This window comes from Amborella trichopoda, chromosome 2 (genome assembly GCF_054954075.1).
Source record: "Amborella trichopoda isolate Santa Cruz 75 chromosome 2, AtrichopodaSantaCruz75HAP2 v2.0, whole genome shotgun sequence".
NCBI classification, from domain to species: domain Eukaryota; kingdom Viridiplantae; phylum Streptophyta; class Magnoliopsida; order Amborellales; family Amborellaceae; genus Amborella; species Amborella trichopoda.
Genome location: NC_142337.1, coordinates 16,306,424 through 16,323,233, shown reverse-complemented (window position 1 = coordinate 16,323,233; position 16,810 = coordinate 16,306,424). Strand labels below are relative to the sequence as shown.

General features: G+C 36.9%; 1 protein-coding gene across 13 annotated transcripts in view; it reads right to left on the bottom strand.

Moving 5' to 3' along the window:
• Positions 1-16,810, bottom strand: part of LOC18445766 (serine carboxypeptidase-like 7) — a 61,536-nt gene that overhangs the window by 10,103 nt on the left and 34,623 nt on the right. For 7 of the 13 annotated variants that reach the window (XR_016050440.1, XR_016050444.1, XM_011629321.3 and 4 more), the window contains 3 exons: positions 13,105-13,223; positions 10,828-10,941; positions 10,659-10,704 (listed from right to left, as the gene is read on the bottom strand). Coding sequence is in view for 6 of the 13 variants with exons in the window: in XM_011629321.3 (XP_011627623.2) it covers positions 10,659-10,704; positions 10,828-10,941; positions 13,105-13,223 (279 nt within the window). In the remaining 7 variants the exon portion in view is untranslated. Of the gene's footprint in view, positions 1-9,535; positions 9,591-9,672; positions 9,973-10,658; positions 10,705-10,827; positions 10,942-11,411; positions 13,224-16,810 lie in introns of those variants that run through there. The other 6 variants (XR_002282897.2, XR_016050439.1, XR_016050442.1 and 3 more) reach the window with 5 other exon arrangements.

The window sequence follows — 16,810 nt, the reverse complement described above, 5'->3', positions numbered from 1 at the left end:
TGATCGACTACAAGGAAAACATGTAGTAGGACACAGGTGGTATACATCCTGAAGCGCAAACCCCATGGTTTGATTAAGAAATACATAGCTCGTCTGGTTGTTAAGGGTTTTATGTAGATATGATAAATGCCTTTCTTCATGGAGATCTGCAAGAGGATGCATAATCGCATTACCGTTTTATTCTCAAGGGAGAAAGGGAGGGTCTGCAAGTTGAGAAAAGCTATATACAGCGGAAGCAAATCACCTTAGGTTCGGGTTAGAAAATTTAGTATATAAAGTTACCTGAATCTCTCTCTGATTCGGAAATTCCAAACAAAGGAATCATCATGGAACCACTTTCCTTGAAGTGTAGAATCTCAATTCCTTATGTTACGAATCTCAATTCCAACACTTATTGAATCTCATTTCTAATATTGTTGATTCTCAATTCTGTAATTGGTTAATCTTGATTCTACGCTTGTTAAAACCGGTATCCACATTTATCAAAATTTCATTAACAGAATTCCACCAGTTCCCTCTTTTCTTTTCCCTTTTTTCTTTCTTTTTTCTGTGAAATAATGTTTAGAAAATTTCAAGGCATCAAATTACTCGAGCAACACACCCAATCTCAAGCTATGAGGTGTAGTCACCTTTTTTTATATGAAATGACTAATAGAAATCGAGGTGGTTTTCTACGTTCTCTACTCAATTCTTTAAGTATGCATTGTATTGAACCAATGGAGAGATTGTAATTAAAGTGGTGTTCCTTGAAGCCTAGAATCTCGTTTCCAATATTTACTGATTCTTGATTCTGTAATTGGTGAATCTTGATTCAACACTTGTTGAAACCCCTTCCCCCCCCACCACCACCACCCTTCTTCTTTTTTTCCTTTTTTGTATTTTCTGAGAAGTGATGTTTAGAAGTTTTCAAAGCATGAAATAAGCAAGACACCTCGTCTCATGCTACATGGTAAAGTTATCTTTTATTGGCATGAAATGGCCAATAGAAATCAAAGTCGTGTTCCACGTTCTCTACTTATTTCTTTAAGTGTGCATTCCATTGATCCAATGGAGAGATTGCAACTCCAAGATGTTAGAAATAATATAATACAAATAATGTAAACACGCATGTATGACATGTCGGTCAATGTATAGCAGTCAGACTGTACTGTTTCCATGTTCCCTCTCAATCCCAAATATGTCGGAATTTCAATTCCATAAATGAAGGAATCTAGATTCCATAATGGTTGATTCTAAATAAGTTAGAATCTGGATTACATAGAGCTAGGAATCTCGACTCCATCTATGTAGGGATCTCGATTGCATTGTCGATCAAATCTCGACTCCTATAAAAGAGGAGTCTCGTCTCCCACAATTACTCTTGTACGGATTTTGTTGAGTTTCTATGTCCATTAAAAACCTTATGAGTGCTTATAACTAATATATTGAAATAGTAGAACATAAAATCAGTGGGAGTATGGTCTTTAATGGACCATACTAGACAAATGCTATTTGCCGATATTCAGATTTGGTTTGACATGCTAGGCCAGTCAAGTTGGAAAACCCTTGGTACTTGGGCATAGAACTAAACCGATGAGAGTTTTGTGGGTTATCCCTTGATGAGGTCAGAGTTGCCCGAATGAGTGAGCCGAGAGACTATATGACCCTTGTGGGTAATGGTTGGCCTTTAGAGACGAGGGCCAAAGCCTCATCACTTAATCATCACACGGCATGAACATATGATAGCTGTATCGGGAAAGCGAACCACCTTTCAGAGTGAAGCGTATACATGTGCAAGATTACCCCTATGCATCATAGAGTTGTGGTTGCATCAGGTCTAGATAACCTTGGTTCGTCTCAAGGGGAGAACCAGTAGTTCATAGACTGGGATTGTGTCATCTTGCTAATTGGACGACTTTGGTGGTCCAATCATGGACCCCGATGGTGGTCTGGTGGGTCATGAGAACTGCTGGGTCAATTTGAGAAAGCAAGTGTGCATTATAATTCACAGTAGAAGGTGGAGTGCTCTAGCGATTTTATAATTCATAGACCTTGTTGGATTCGATTCCCATAAAGATTATTTGGTTTCAATTATTTTGGGATATATGATTTTTAGATTGATTATATGAATTTTTGTGAATCTCTAAACATTTTATTTTTACAAATTGCATTTATAAATCCAGCAAAAATCAATTTTCAGTATTTAAATATTCAAAAGAAAATAAAGTTTATTTCAACGTTTCTAAAAATTAAACTATGAATTTTATAATTAACTAATCATATGGGCACCCACCATAGAACATGGGCCCACCATTAATTAAACCACATGGGGGATTTGAGTGGGGCCCGCCTAAGGGTGGTGCACCCCATTCAATAAGAAACATCCCTCTTACCATAAAAATTACACATGACTTGATTGAAGTGAGGACCACATGAAGACCACCAAGGGTGCACGCCCCACTCAAGGCAACCCTTATTTACTAAAAGTTGGTCAAGCTAACATGGCTTGCAAATCAAGATGGAAAACTTTGGTATGATTTGAAATTTAAAGAAGATTGGTTTCAATAAAAATATTGTGTAAGAAGGTTATGGAAAAAAAAAGTCAAATTGAGAATTTTTTTATATTACAATATTTGATGGGATTAGGTTTAGGAAGTTGGAGGATAACTTTCTAAGCCTAGTTGAGGTGATCTCTGGCGTCTTCCTTATATGCTTTCTTGTGATCTTTTATTCCCATGAGTATTATGTTCTTCATGATCCCAAGATCAAGTTTATGCAGTTTTAATTGTGTGATAAAAGAATTGTTAAAGTGGCATTAAGTGAAAGCCCTTGGGATTCTTGGATTTTTTTTTGTTTCTCAGTTCTGTAAGTAATCTGGGTGGTGAAAATAAAGAAAAAATAGAAAAATTTTAATCAGCATAAACTTGCCCGAGTTACATAGTCCAAGTTTCATTGGTATCAAAGTTAGATCATTTGCTGACATATCTCTTTTATTTCACGGTTTTTGTGAGTTGAGAATCAGAGATTCGAAAGCCAATGGCTTTGTGGTCATATGGCAAACCTCGGGAAAGCTTATTCACATGAGTCCTGCATCTAAAAGGCACCTATAGAATAGGGTATTCTTTGTCATTTTGGAGCACTGATATGAAAAGGAGAATGAGGTATTTCTCTAATGAATACTGTAGTGATATGTTGTGTTTTTAAGAGTACGATCTTCCTGCAAAATTTCAGTGGAAGATCTTGGGGGAATTGAGAGTTATGAATTCATCACTGAGTGGTGCAAGTTCTGACCCGCAAAATTTAGGAACTGTACATTGAGTTCCACGAATTTTTCCACCAAGCAAATAATTTTACTTTTGGGTAATATTTGAATGTAACACATCAAATTGAGTCTACTTTCAAACAAAAATAATTTCATGAAACCTTATGATTTGAAAGATGTGGTCATTTTATTGAAGGGTACGCAAGTGTTATTTTTTGCAATGAAAAACTGTTTTTGTGACATGAATGTCAAGATTTTATTTTCATTATTAACAACATGATCTGAGAGCCACACTGAGTTTCAAGTTGCCGTTTTGAGTTTAGTTTCAAACAAAAATTATTTGAAAGAGAAAAATCCAAGGGAAATAACGAAAAAAAAAATTTATTGGAGAAGGGTCGTCCTGAATTTATACAGTTTGAAATAGGTGCTAACATATTTGAAAGAGCCAGTTTTTTAATACCCTATGTTTTTGTGCCTCCTTGTGCTAGTGTTTGAACTACTCGAAGTAATAAAACATATGGAGATGTGGGTTGAACCTTTTATGTTGAAAAACCAAGGTCCATGGATATGACTTCGAGAAAACCCCACAGTCTTGCTTGGTCCACTAAGTATTTATGAAAAATTAATTTAAACCACCATGGTTTTTTTTTCTAACTATTGTCTGTGAAAATATTCCAAGTCAAGAGTTTTTTATATAAGGAAAAGCATTTGGTCTGGAAAGTATTTTATGTACGTGTGAGAAAGTATCATTTATCTATGAACAGTTTTTAAATACCCATATGTCTTGACTCATGTGTCATAGTACCAATTATGTGACCTGTTTTTTGAATTCTTTAGAATCCTCGATTAACTAAGATCGTGAACCATGGGGTATCTTAAAGGATGGCCATCTTGCTAGGCTTTCATGACACATGTCGGGTTGATAAGTTAACTTGGTTTATATGGATATACAACCAAGAGACTAGTGTGGTTGAATCGTTGTGGTTCGGAAAAATGGTTTTTACATTTTGCTAAACCAAATGGGTATTGAGTTACTATTTGGTATGAGACTTGATATACTACCACATGATACATGCATGAGAATGTTGAGATAATATTTTTTTTTACATGTTATGTTTGAGAGGGAGCTATTAACAATCCCACGATTATTTTTAGATACTTGGATATTCAGAAATGTAGGTATCCTGTTATGAGAGATCCAGATAGCTTAACATTCCGGTGGCAATACCTGGTTGTGTTGGCAGACCAGCTGAAAAATGTAGTTCACCCATAGAATTCAGATATGTGGTGTTGGTTGTATGGCTACAAAAGGGAGAAACTTTATTAAAGAACTCCCTTGATCTGTTGAGATATGACCCCATGAAACGAGGGTACGTAATGATCTTCAGTGACAACGAGTCTGGATTCACAATGCGACATAAAAAGATGGACTACGACCACGTTCAAGATGTGATCCAAGCAGCAAAGAGAAATAGGCTTCATGATTCCCTCAGAAGTTGCATCCATAAATCCTTTGTGAAAGGATTTATGACGAAAAAGTTCGTCAAGGTTAAGGTAATGAGAGAGAAGAAGTGAGAAATGCTTGAGAGAGCTTGCAATTGGGGGACGAAAATATGAGGAAGAGAAATTGTAAGGCCTTCAAAGGCCAAGTGAGAGATGTTGGATTTCTGTGGCAATTAAAGGCCTTATAAGAACTTGTAAGTAATATCTTGATTAAACTCAATAGGGGTATGGTCCTTAGTGAACCATACTAGACAAATGCTATTTGTCAATGCTCAGACTTCGCTTGACGTGCTCAGCCAGTCGAGTTGGAAAACCTATGGTACCTGGCATAGAACTAAACTAATGCGGGTTTTGTGGGTCATCCCTTGATGAGGTCGAAGTTGCCCAGATGAGTGAGCCGAGGGACTGTGTTACCCATGTGTGTGTTGGTTGGCTTTTAGAGACGAGAGCCATAGCCTTACCACTGAACCATCGCACGACATTGTACATATGATAGACGTATCGAGAAAGTAAACCACTGTTTAGGGTGAAGTGTGTTCATGTACGAGAGATTATTCTATGCACTGTAAAGATGTAGTTGCATCCGGTTTACGTAACCTTGGTTTGTCTCTAGAGGAAAACCTCTAGTCTATAGACTGAGATTGTGTCTTCTTGCCTATTGGCAAACTTTCGTCGCCCAATCATGAAACCCTACAGTAGTTTGCGGGTCAAGGGAACCGCTGGGTTAGTTTGAGAAAGCAAGTGTGGATTATAGTCCATAGTAGAAAGTGGAGTGCTTCGGCAATTTTATAATTCCTAGACCTTGTCGGATTTGATTCCCATCAAAATTATTTGGTTCAATTATTTTGATGATATATGATTTTTAGATGGATTATTTGAATTTTTTTGAATCTCTGAATATTTTATTTTACAAATTGAATTTATAAATCTATAGATAATCATTTTTCAATATTTAAATATTCAAAAGAAAATAAAGTTTATTTTCAAATTTCTAAAAATCAAAATATGAATTTTATAATTTACTAATCATATGGGGGCCCACCATTAATTAAATCACATGGCGGATTGAGTGGGGCCCATATGTGGCCACCTAAGGGTGGTACGCCCTACTCAATAAGAAACACCCCTCTTACCATAAAAATTGCACATGACTTGATTGAAGTGGGGACCACATGAAAACCACCAAGGGTGACACACCCCACTCAAGGCAACCCTTACTAAAAGTTGGCCAAGCTAAAATGGCTTGCAAATCAAGATGAACTATTTTGATATCATTTGAAATTTAAGGTAGATTGATTTCAATCAAAATATTGTGTAAGAAGATTATGGAAAAATATAGTCAAATTGAGAAAATTTTCCATATTACAATATTTGATAGGATTAGATTTAAAATGATAGAGAATAAGGTTCTAATACATTCCTTTTAATCATGATAGCTGATCTAATGAAAGAATGACTCATATTTCTCACTCCACAGGTCTCTTATGATCAATGGTTTGGATCAAAATTCACTAAGGATGACTAACCTTAGGGAAAACCTAGCCCATGAAAAATTTATAAATAAGGGACTCCTCTCCCATAATTCTCTACACTACAAATCTCATCTCTTTCTACTCTCTCTAGAAGGGTGGCATGCCACCCTTAGGTTTTCATCTCTCTCCTCTCTCATCTCAAGATCTCTAAAGGGGGTTAGAAGGGAATCACACCCCACTAAGGCATTAAGAGGGGAATACCCCATTTAGGCATTAAGAGGGGCATGCCCCACTTAAGTATTAAGAGGGGCATGCCCCACTTAGTGAAGGCATTGAATCTTTATGCAATTAATTGTTCCACATTCTCATAATTAAGGATTGAGCCTTAATCTTTCCTATACGTGGTAGATCCAAGATAGACCATTGATCACCTGTAGCCCCGTTGAAGTAATCTCTGGTGTCTTCCTTTTATGCTTTCTTGTGATCATTATTCCCATGAGTATTATGTGCTTCATGATCCCAAGATCAAGTTTATGCAATTTTATTTGTGTGATAAAAGTATTATGTGCTTCATGATTCTTTGTGTTTTAATGTTTCTCATTATGTATCTGGACATCTATAAGTAATCCGGGTGGTGAAAATAAATAAAAGATAGGAAACGTTTAATCGGTATACACTTACCTTGGGTTACAAGTTACATAGTCCAACTTTCAAATGTCGATTACAAAAACAGGAATCTTCTATCTGGACGCAATTCCACGATTCAGATTCAGAATCGTTTCCAACAACCATGATTTAGTACATTAATATGCCTATTCAGATTTCAAAGAAGTGTTTTTTATCACCTTGTATGTTAAAAGTGATTCTTGTTCAACCATAATACCGGTAGTATACGTGGTTAATCACAAACTATATGACACAGGAATGCTCAAAGCGAAACCTACAGATATCCCATAGAGGTTAATCACAAACTGTATGAGCAGCAATCAGAGCATCTAAATAACCTTGCTGTACATTAGAGATTAGGCAGACTTATCTCTTTGATTGTCTAACAGGCAGATGTTGTAATAACTGTAGGAGTGTTGAGTCAGTTTATGCAATCACCATGCTCCCATCACTTGGAGGTTGTTTATCGCATGTTATAATTTTTAAAATCAGCTCTAGGGAGAGGACTACTTTATACCAGTCGCTTCACTTTTATATACAAGGCTTTTGTGATGCAGATTGGGCTGGGTGCTCTCTTGATCAACGATCTACCAGTGCCTACTCAAAGATAGTGGTGGTAATTAAGTCATCTAACAGAGTAAGAAGAGTTTTATAGCTCATCTTTAGCAGAAGCCGAGTATCGAACAATTGAAAACTACATGCAAAATAATTTAGCTTTGTTTTCTTCTTCAAGAGATGGGTGTCAATGCAGCAGGTCCTATTTCTTTACAATGTGATAATCAAGCAGCAATTTCTATTGCCTTGAACCTGTATTTCACTAAAGAACCAAGCATATTGAGATCTACTATCACTTCATAAGAGAAAACGTTGCTTCAAAGAAGATACGTATTCCATTTCTTCACTTCAAGAATCAATTAGCAGACATACTTACCAAACCGTCCAATCAAGTTCAACAAAAAGAAACTTTGGGCAAGCTGGGCATCTACGATATATATGCTCCAGCTTCAGGGGAGTGTAGCGAATATTATGGGCCTCACACCCATTCGGGAAACTTGCAGCACTAACTATTGGCTCATGCCCATTAGGGAAATCTCCTATGGTGATAAGGCACACTGACCAATAACCCCTGCACTTTTGAAAACCCATATCTGTACTATATATCTAGATGATTTTGCTGCTGTAACCTTTATAAATGACAGTTGTAACTTACATGATAGTTGGCCTATATTATAACTCTTATAAGGATACATGTGTATATTTAGGGCACATTGCCCATGATTGAAATAGGATGAAAGACATCTAAATTTTACCCAATTGTGGGCTCAGATATTTTTTTTCTCTTTTATCTCTTCAATCTTTACAGCATTCATTTGTATTGTTTCATGCTTGTGTTATGTCCAGCAAACTTGAGGACATTAGTGTAAAATGTACATTGTAAAATGCCCTGGGGCAGATTTGTAATTTGTACAACATTTGAATCTCCTAAAAATCTGCCCTTACATCCTTAAATGTGCTGGACATAAACATAACATAAAAAAGAAAAAGAGAACACATATGCAGGACAGATGTGCTCACAAGTGTAACATAGGTCTACACTCCCATTTATTGCCCAAAACTTCACTTGGAATCCTCACCGTCCCCTATGTAAGCATTCAACATTGTGTGATCTATATTGTTAGCTTAGTTTAATTGAAGGGATTTGTTTTCCCTTTCACACTGAATATAACAGATCCTTAGTTGGACTCTCAACCTGCGAGCTTACGGTTCTGGAAATGTAGATTTTAAATATTTTCCAAAATAAAGGAAACACTTGTTTTAGACTGCAGCTCTCGAATTTGTCTACATTTTAGTCATGTGTAAATGTCCTATATAGGCTCATGAATGGCCAGCTCATGAGTAGGAAGTATCCAAGATCACTCAGCATTGATTCTTTATGATGTTCCCCGAACATCTTTCAAGTTCATGCTTGTGCTTTGCAATGCTAAGGGCAAAGAGGATGCTCACATCTAGTAGTTTGGTTGAGCACATTTGTACCCTCACCATATAAAATAACCAAGGAAACTAAAATGTGGAGTGCTCAAACAAAAGCTACACTAGTCTCAGGCCGCAACCTATCACAGCCACATTTCTAGACGAACACAAGTGTGAACTATAAAATAGAAGAAAAGACATAAAACTAAATCAAGGAATGCCTAAACTAGGATGACCATCATCAGTAGCTTCCATACCTTAAACTAGCTGTCTGTGCTCATCTATGCATTGAGAAAGTTTCCCCAACAAACAATAGACTCAGATAAATGATTTTAATACTTTAGCGGATAGGAGCTTCAGAAATTTCAACAATGCTAATGATTCACAAATAGATTTTTCATAACAGTAAGGTCATCATGCTATGTTAAAACAGTCTGATGAAGTAAAAGAAACTTACTCCCAAATTACCCAGGAAAAGGTGCAGATTCAACAAAAAAGTCCGTTCAAACTTTTGTACATTCTTTCCAAGATTCACTTCCTCTTTCGATAGCTCCATGTATATCAGTTGAAGGTGAGGAGACCAACTGAAAAATTCACTCGACTTAGAGCTTTTTCTAATCTCCAAGCTCAAATGATTCTAATCAAGGTTCTTGAGTTCTAAAGAGTAGAAGGCAGCCGTGAAGCAGGGTGGGTGTTCCTCCATTTCTTTTATCCAAATAGTGAGGTTTGCGTGGAGCCTAATATAGCAATGAAAACGAGCTTACCTTATTATGTACTCTTGAAAGCGATCATATGGCTGGAACACGAGCTCAAGCTTACCTTATTATGTACTCTCGAAATTGATCATATGGCTGGAGCACAAGCTCAAATTGACTCAACATCATTCTTATTGGTGATCAGCAACTACGAAATTTCTCTCCTATGTGTGAAGCGGCCTAGCATTGCTCCTGCATTGTCAAATATTAGGTTATCTAGGCCACCAGATAGCTGTATAGAATCCTCATCCCTCTCATCCGATCAAGTCCAGAGCATGCTCTTGAAATGTTCAGACAATACCTAACCAGTGCAACTTTGGGAAAAATTTCAAAGATCCATATGCTCTTGAAATATCCCTTAAGCCTGTCATATAATTGTGTTACAAAATTATATTTTCTAAAATAAGAACCAAATGTTATGTATCATTTTGATACATGAAATACGAGGACATAACCACTCTTGCCCATGTTTTCAATTCATTCAAAATGAGGTGTGCAAGAAAATAAAGACTTCGATAGAGTTTCTTCACTAGCATGCTTGATGGCCTCTACATTAAACTTCAAAAATGTACAAAAGATACAATACTTCAAGCATGGAAAAAACGTTTGATCATATATACCAGGTATGTTATATGTATATCAAAATGTGAATTGCGACTTGGCTATAGTAACAGATTCCATATCAACCAATCTTGCCTGTCATCTTCCATTGATTTTTGTGTAATGTTAATATTATAAAGAGAGAAAATTTCTAAGGGCGGACACTTTATACATGAACCATTAAAGACGGCTACGCACTATGGCTAGGAGACTGTATTTGCCAAACTTTGATTTGGAAACGGAAACACACATGAATTTAGGGTAAGTTGTAATACGATCAGTGATTGATCTTTGGATCTAAAGTCCAAAGGAGAAAACAGATAGGACCTTTCAAATACTTTATCGATAATACAAATGTCTTCTAGATAGTAACTTATTCTCTAACAATAAATGTGTTGCAGAGTGTGGTAAACCCAAAAAATGATTGCAGCAAGTAGTAGAAGGTATTACCTTGACAGTAGCAAAGGTCAAATTATTGGTGTACTTCCTGGTGTAGCTGCAAAAACATGAGCCACAGAGAGAGAGAGAGAGTGAGAGAGCATAGATGAGAGCTTATGTATCTTTCGAATAGCTAAAGCCCATTTATCAATTGGAATGGAGAAATGGTGAAGAAGCTTACCCTACAACTTGGCCATCAACCAACCAAGCTCTCCAATCATCAATGATCGGGAACTCAAGAGATCTTATCCAAGCTTGAGTACCAATAAATGGAACACTGCTATCATGATCTCCACTGAGAGTACAAATTAAAGCATCAGCGACAAGAAACAAAACCAAATACATGTCCTATTGGAAGCCAAAAACCAATGTGACCCAATCAAAGCCACCTGCAAAAATGTAAACGTGGATGTGTTGTTGTGTAGCCAGTTACACTACTTAAACCTGGGGGGGCACCTTGGAAAACATTGAAATATCACCAAGGTAAAACATAATTGGTGGGGTTTGGCACAACTGCAATTATGCGTATCAACATACCCATCATAGAGAGAAAAAAATGGACAGGGGATCGACGTCAAATTCATTCTTGAATCATTTATTAATGAATTGAATTAAGAAGAGGGGCTCTTAAAAAGTCTACCCTCCTACACCGCCCAGATGGAAAGAGAATCAGCCATAAGAGAATAACCACCAAAGGTTGGATGGTTTGGAAGAGCACAGAGCCCAAGTGAGTTTTGCAGTTCAGCAATCAAATCAAATGAGGACCTGAAAATGGCTGCATCTCAAAATCCCATCTTGCAGATGTATCAATTGAGGACCTGAAAATCTGCATATCCATCCTTCCTCGCCTCCATTATTATGAATCTGGCCAAAAAAAAACAAAAAAGAAAAAAAAGAAAAGAAGAAAGGGGAATATTTCTAGCCCCAAAAATATGTCGATTTGCTATCCTTTTTACTGAATCGTCCACTTTGGAAAACAATACGGATGTCAATTTACACCATTTTAGGAGCTCCAACTTCAATATTTGGGAGGGGAAATGGATTTCCAAGCGTCTAGAAAGAGATTCAGGTCCTCAATCCATCTCCATGAAGGGTATTGGAGGAGGAGATTCAGCTCATCAATCCATCTCCACGATGGGTATTTTAGGCGCCACCACATAAAACAGCTACTTCGCCAAATAGTTTTGCAATAACAATAATCTCAAAAGTCGAACCACATAATCAGTGCTCGAAAATTCGCCCGCCCAGCAGCCTAGTGCAATTTTTTAAAAAACAAGCTAGGTGGGGTCATTATGCGTCTTGCATCTGGGCGAAATGGGTTTTAGGGTAAAAAAAATCATTTTTTCCCTGACAAAGGGGTGAAATTTGGAGGATATTATAAAACCCTCAAAACCAAAACGACAGCTTTTAGAGCAAAAAAAACTCCTAAAAAACCACTCTTTTGAGATTTATCAAAAGGTCGATAACTTTATGATTTTTTTTATTTTTTTCTAAAAACAAAGGCAATAGTTTGTGGTGGATTTGGAGCTTCTAGTAGTTGATTCTGAGGACTTTTGGCGACCTAATAGATGAGGTTTGCACCGACGTCAATTTGATTTTGCTATTTTCAAAGTATTATCATATTTAAAGAGGGTTTTGATTTGATTTTCCTTCAATATATTATGTTGCGAATCATATAAGTTTTTTTTTTTTTTTTTCTTTTACGATATATTATATGTTTAGAGTTAAAAGATTGATTTTTTGTGATTAATTGAATTTTTCCTCACTTGGACAATAAAATTGAGCATCTATCATATTCAAGCATTTTAATGTCTTACACGTTACAATCCCTTTGAGACTTGTATCCATAAATCTGTTATGTGTTTGTACGATTATGTTCTCGTCTATTTCACGAGAAGTTTGGGGCTCTAAAATTGCGCTAAAAACTCCCTAACACTTAAAACCATGCCCTAAGAACTTTTTTTTTGGTTTTTTTTTTGGGGGAGAGTTCAATTTTGGTGAGGGCACCCTGTGTCTAGGCAGCCGAATCTGCATTTTGAATACTGCATATAATCAAATAGGACCAAAAATCTCCTACTGAATTTCATTCTAGGATTCAGAAAATTATAGGAGCATTTTCTGGAAATACTAATAATCTTTAGATTGCTTCATAGAAGATTTAACAATTTGGGCTTAAAACATAAGCTTTACCTAAAACAAAGTTTTTTCTTATTTATCAAGATCCATCCCCTTAGTTATCTTGATTTCCTCGTTTTCAAAATTTCAAAATTCTTGTCACATTATCAGTAAAAAGACTTTATTACAGTGAATATCGATATCCTAGCAAAATCAGTAACAATCCCTGCCCCTTATGTGGAAGCTATTTTTGAATTTCCAACTTTGATTATGAAAAACATACATTTTTGTGCTTTCGTTCCCAAATTAATAACACAAACAGGGAAAGGCAATATGCAGGTACCTATAAATGAGAGCTGAGTAGCCTCTCATAGTCAAATTATAATGATAAACAACAGAACTTGCAACATCTGCTTTAAAATTGATACCATAGTTGCATCTTTTCCATTCGTTTACAGTTCCCTGAAGACAAGAACAAAATAACTATTTGGTTATCAAGAAGCATGTTACAGGATATTTCAATGCTTCACTAACAACAGCACATACTTTTTTTCATCTGAACTGAGGGTATATAATTGAAAGATAGAATCAGTAAATTACTATGATTTACTATTTAATATAAAATTTACTTATTGATCATGTACTGAGAGTCTGAGAAAAGAGCAGAAACTAAAACCAAAGTTCCACAAATGAGGGCATGAGAGAGTAACAGTTCATGCCTCACAACAGATCCACAAAAGTAATATATTCTGGAATTCTGGACCATGTGACTGTGAGCGGAAAGTGCAAGGTGATCAAAGTAAAGATTCCACAGATTTTCTTGTACTTTTATTACATGTGCCTAGATCCCCCACATTAAATGTGCTGCTATGTACATTCAACCATCATGAAATAAAGAAAATATATCACAGAAGAAAACAAAAACAATGACGGAGACTAGATTGCTACCGCATTCTCACACACCAAACACAAACTCAAAATAAATCAAGAAAGAAACATAAAAACAAACTTTGAGAGTTGTCTCGGATTACCTCCAAGGACTTTGTACACCATCCATCTTACCTGATCAATGGCACATCATAACTTGGGCAAAGTTCTTTTCAATTCTTACAGCTCTTGACCTATTCTACCCTTCCTCAAAAAGGGAATCTAGCCAGGTGTTCTCCAAAAGAGACTCACATTATCATCATGTAGGAGATTTGGTCACGCTCTATATAAATTTTAAGGTGAGGATTTAGAGGAGATGACATTGCCTTCTATGTAGATTTTTAAGGTGAGAGAGGCTTTTAATTAAGCCCTTTATTCTTAGATCAACCATCATGATATAAGAGTGAGAATTACACCATTGCCTCTAGTTGGTCGTGTCCCAAAATCTTTCAAATAAAGAAAAAATTGGTTTTCTATTTCAAAAAGAATTCACACCAGCTTTCCCATTATCTCTAGAATTCAAATCATTCCAGAAGCTCAATCCTTTATCAAAAAGACCAACCTTTTTTAAAATAATTCTCATTAAATTCATTATCATCATCATCACCATCATAGCCTTTTCCCAATTAATTGGGGCGACTACACGAATCCTGATATGTCATTTTGCTCTATTAAAGGCTATACCCTCAATGAGGCCATAAGTCCCCATATCTTTTCGGATTACTTCCAACAACGTCCTTTTGGGCCTACCCGTTGTCCTTTTCAGTTCTTCCACTTGAACTAACTCGCACCTCCTAACAGGTGTTGTACTTGGTCAGCACCACACATAGCCAGCCCACCTAAGTCGATTCTCTCTCATCTTATCGCCTATTGCTGCCACACCTAAATTCTCCCATATGGATTCATTTTGAGTTCTATCCCTTCTTGCTTGCCATTCATCCATCTCCACATTATCATCTCCACTACACTCATTCTATGGGGTAATTCTCATTACATTATTTATTTTAAATGGAGACTTGAAAAGCTAAAACTAAAAAAATATGTGGGTTCTCCAAACCCTTTTATGAATTAGTTGTATAAAAATAAAGACATCTCTCAAACAAATTAAAAAATTAAAAGGGGGCTCAGTGTCATGTGGGACCCATTGCCAGTGGGGCCCATGTGATGCACATGAGTCATGAACACATATGCCACAAACGTAGCCCACATGTTGCTCAAGTGCTCTAAATTTGGAGAGGACAAAAAATTAATATCAAAATGGTCCTATGGAGAGGACAAAATTAACTCCACATCAATCCATCTCTCCTTTGAGAGCACAAAACTATAGTTTTGTGGCTATAGAGAAGTAAAACATATTTAATATCTTCATCTAAGTGCAAATATGATGCACTTAAAGATGTAAGAAAAACTTGAAAGAGTGAGCATTGTATGGGATGACACATTACTTATTGCAAGGTATTTTGTATGTGGTAACCATGAATTCACATTCTACCTCCCAACTTAACCCAACAAAGCGCATAACCCATGTCTCTCTATTACATGGGCTCATGATTAGTCCATCAAAGTTAGCCAACATGTAAATGGAGTATAAGGTTACTATGGATTTCTGGGGTCCACTAAGGACAAGTCATCTCACCCAACTATATATATCACTCAATGGTGTGGGGATCCACTCTCAACACAAACACACATAGAGCACCCGAAGTCCCCCAAATATGAAGTTATCATGCATGCATGTTCTACAAGGTTTTGGGTCTTGCTCTCACAAGCCTCTACAACGTCATGCAGGTGTACTTATTCCTCTTGGCTCAAAACCACTGCATTCACTCTGATCTCAATGAAGGTTGACTTGCAAACCAATTCAATGTGTCAAGGCTCATGACTCTCCAAAACCCAGGCCCTCGAGTTTTTTGACTAACCACCTTAGGTCTAGCATGCAAACCATAGCTAGTCTTATCTGTACTCATGCCTCTATGCTTTAAGCCCTCTTCGCCCAAAAATTCCCATTCATCCCTCGTCGCCCAATCCAAACTACCACTCAAATTAGGGTGCCTCCTTTATTCACATAACCCATATGAAAAAGGCTTCAAGACTTCTAAAGGTTTTGTCAACCTTCTCCAACCAATCCAAACATTCTTCTTATTTTTGATTTATTACCAAATATTTCCTTCTAACATTTTAACCCCCCCCCCCCCCCCCCCCCCTCTTCCAAAAAAAAAAAAAAAACCTTCTTACGAATGAGGTTGTCCATCAGCTTCACTATTGGATGGTCATTGCACAAAAATAGACCTTTCAAGGCCCATGACCATGTTTTGTTCGTCCTTTGCCAAGAACTCTCAGCTATTTTAGTTTTCATGAATGTTTCATCGAGTGGATTTCCTCCATGATATTATTACATCCATAGTTGTTGGGAGCAGGATTGGGAATGGTTCCAGGATCCTGGTACGATCGATGGATCGAAGCTACCCTGAAGATCCCTAGTTCCTCTATTAGATGGGACAATGTCCGTACAACGTCAAAATAGGGAACACAGTCCATGTGTTGTAGATCTAGTTCCTCTATTAGATGGGATCGATAATTATAATACTGGGGAGCGAGATCCTCCAATTTGGAAATGGAGTTCCTGAGCTCAGGTTTTTGAGTTTCTTAACCTAGGGAGTGCAATACGATAATGATAGGAGCGAGCTCCATCTACTTGAAAATTAGGGCATCATGCAAGTTTAAATAGGGCTCCCTGGCTTTACAGGAAAGTTCCCAATGGCACTAATTAATAACATCTTCATTTGAATTCTTAAATCTACAATCCGATCTATAATGCCCAAATTTTTTACAATTGAATACCAAACATTAGGCATTTCATACCTTTGTCAATTGAAGGGCTGGCCAAAATTTCTACTGCCTTGCCCCATGAGGGTGCCTTACTTCACCTTTACTGCTTCCAATATTAAAGTTGTCGGGATCTCGTCCCCCTATGTGTGTAGAACCACAACTTCTTTATACTTGTCCTCAAAATCCACGTTCTCTTTCATCCTTTAGAGAAAGCTTTGCTAGAACACTTGCTTGGGAGGACTGTTTGTCTATTGAAACATTCTTCGCTCCCGAGCATGTAGGGATCTAGATAG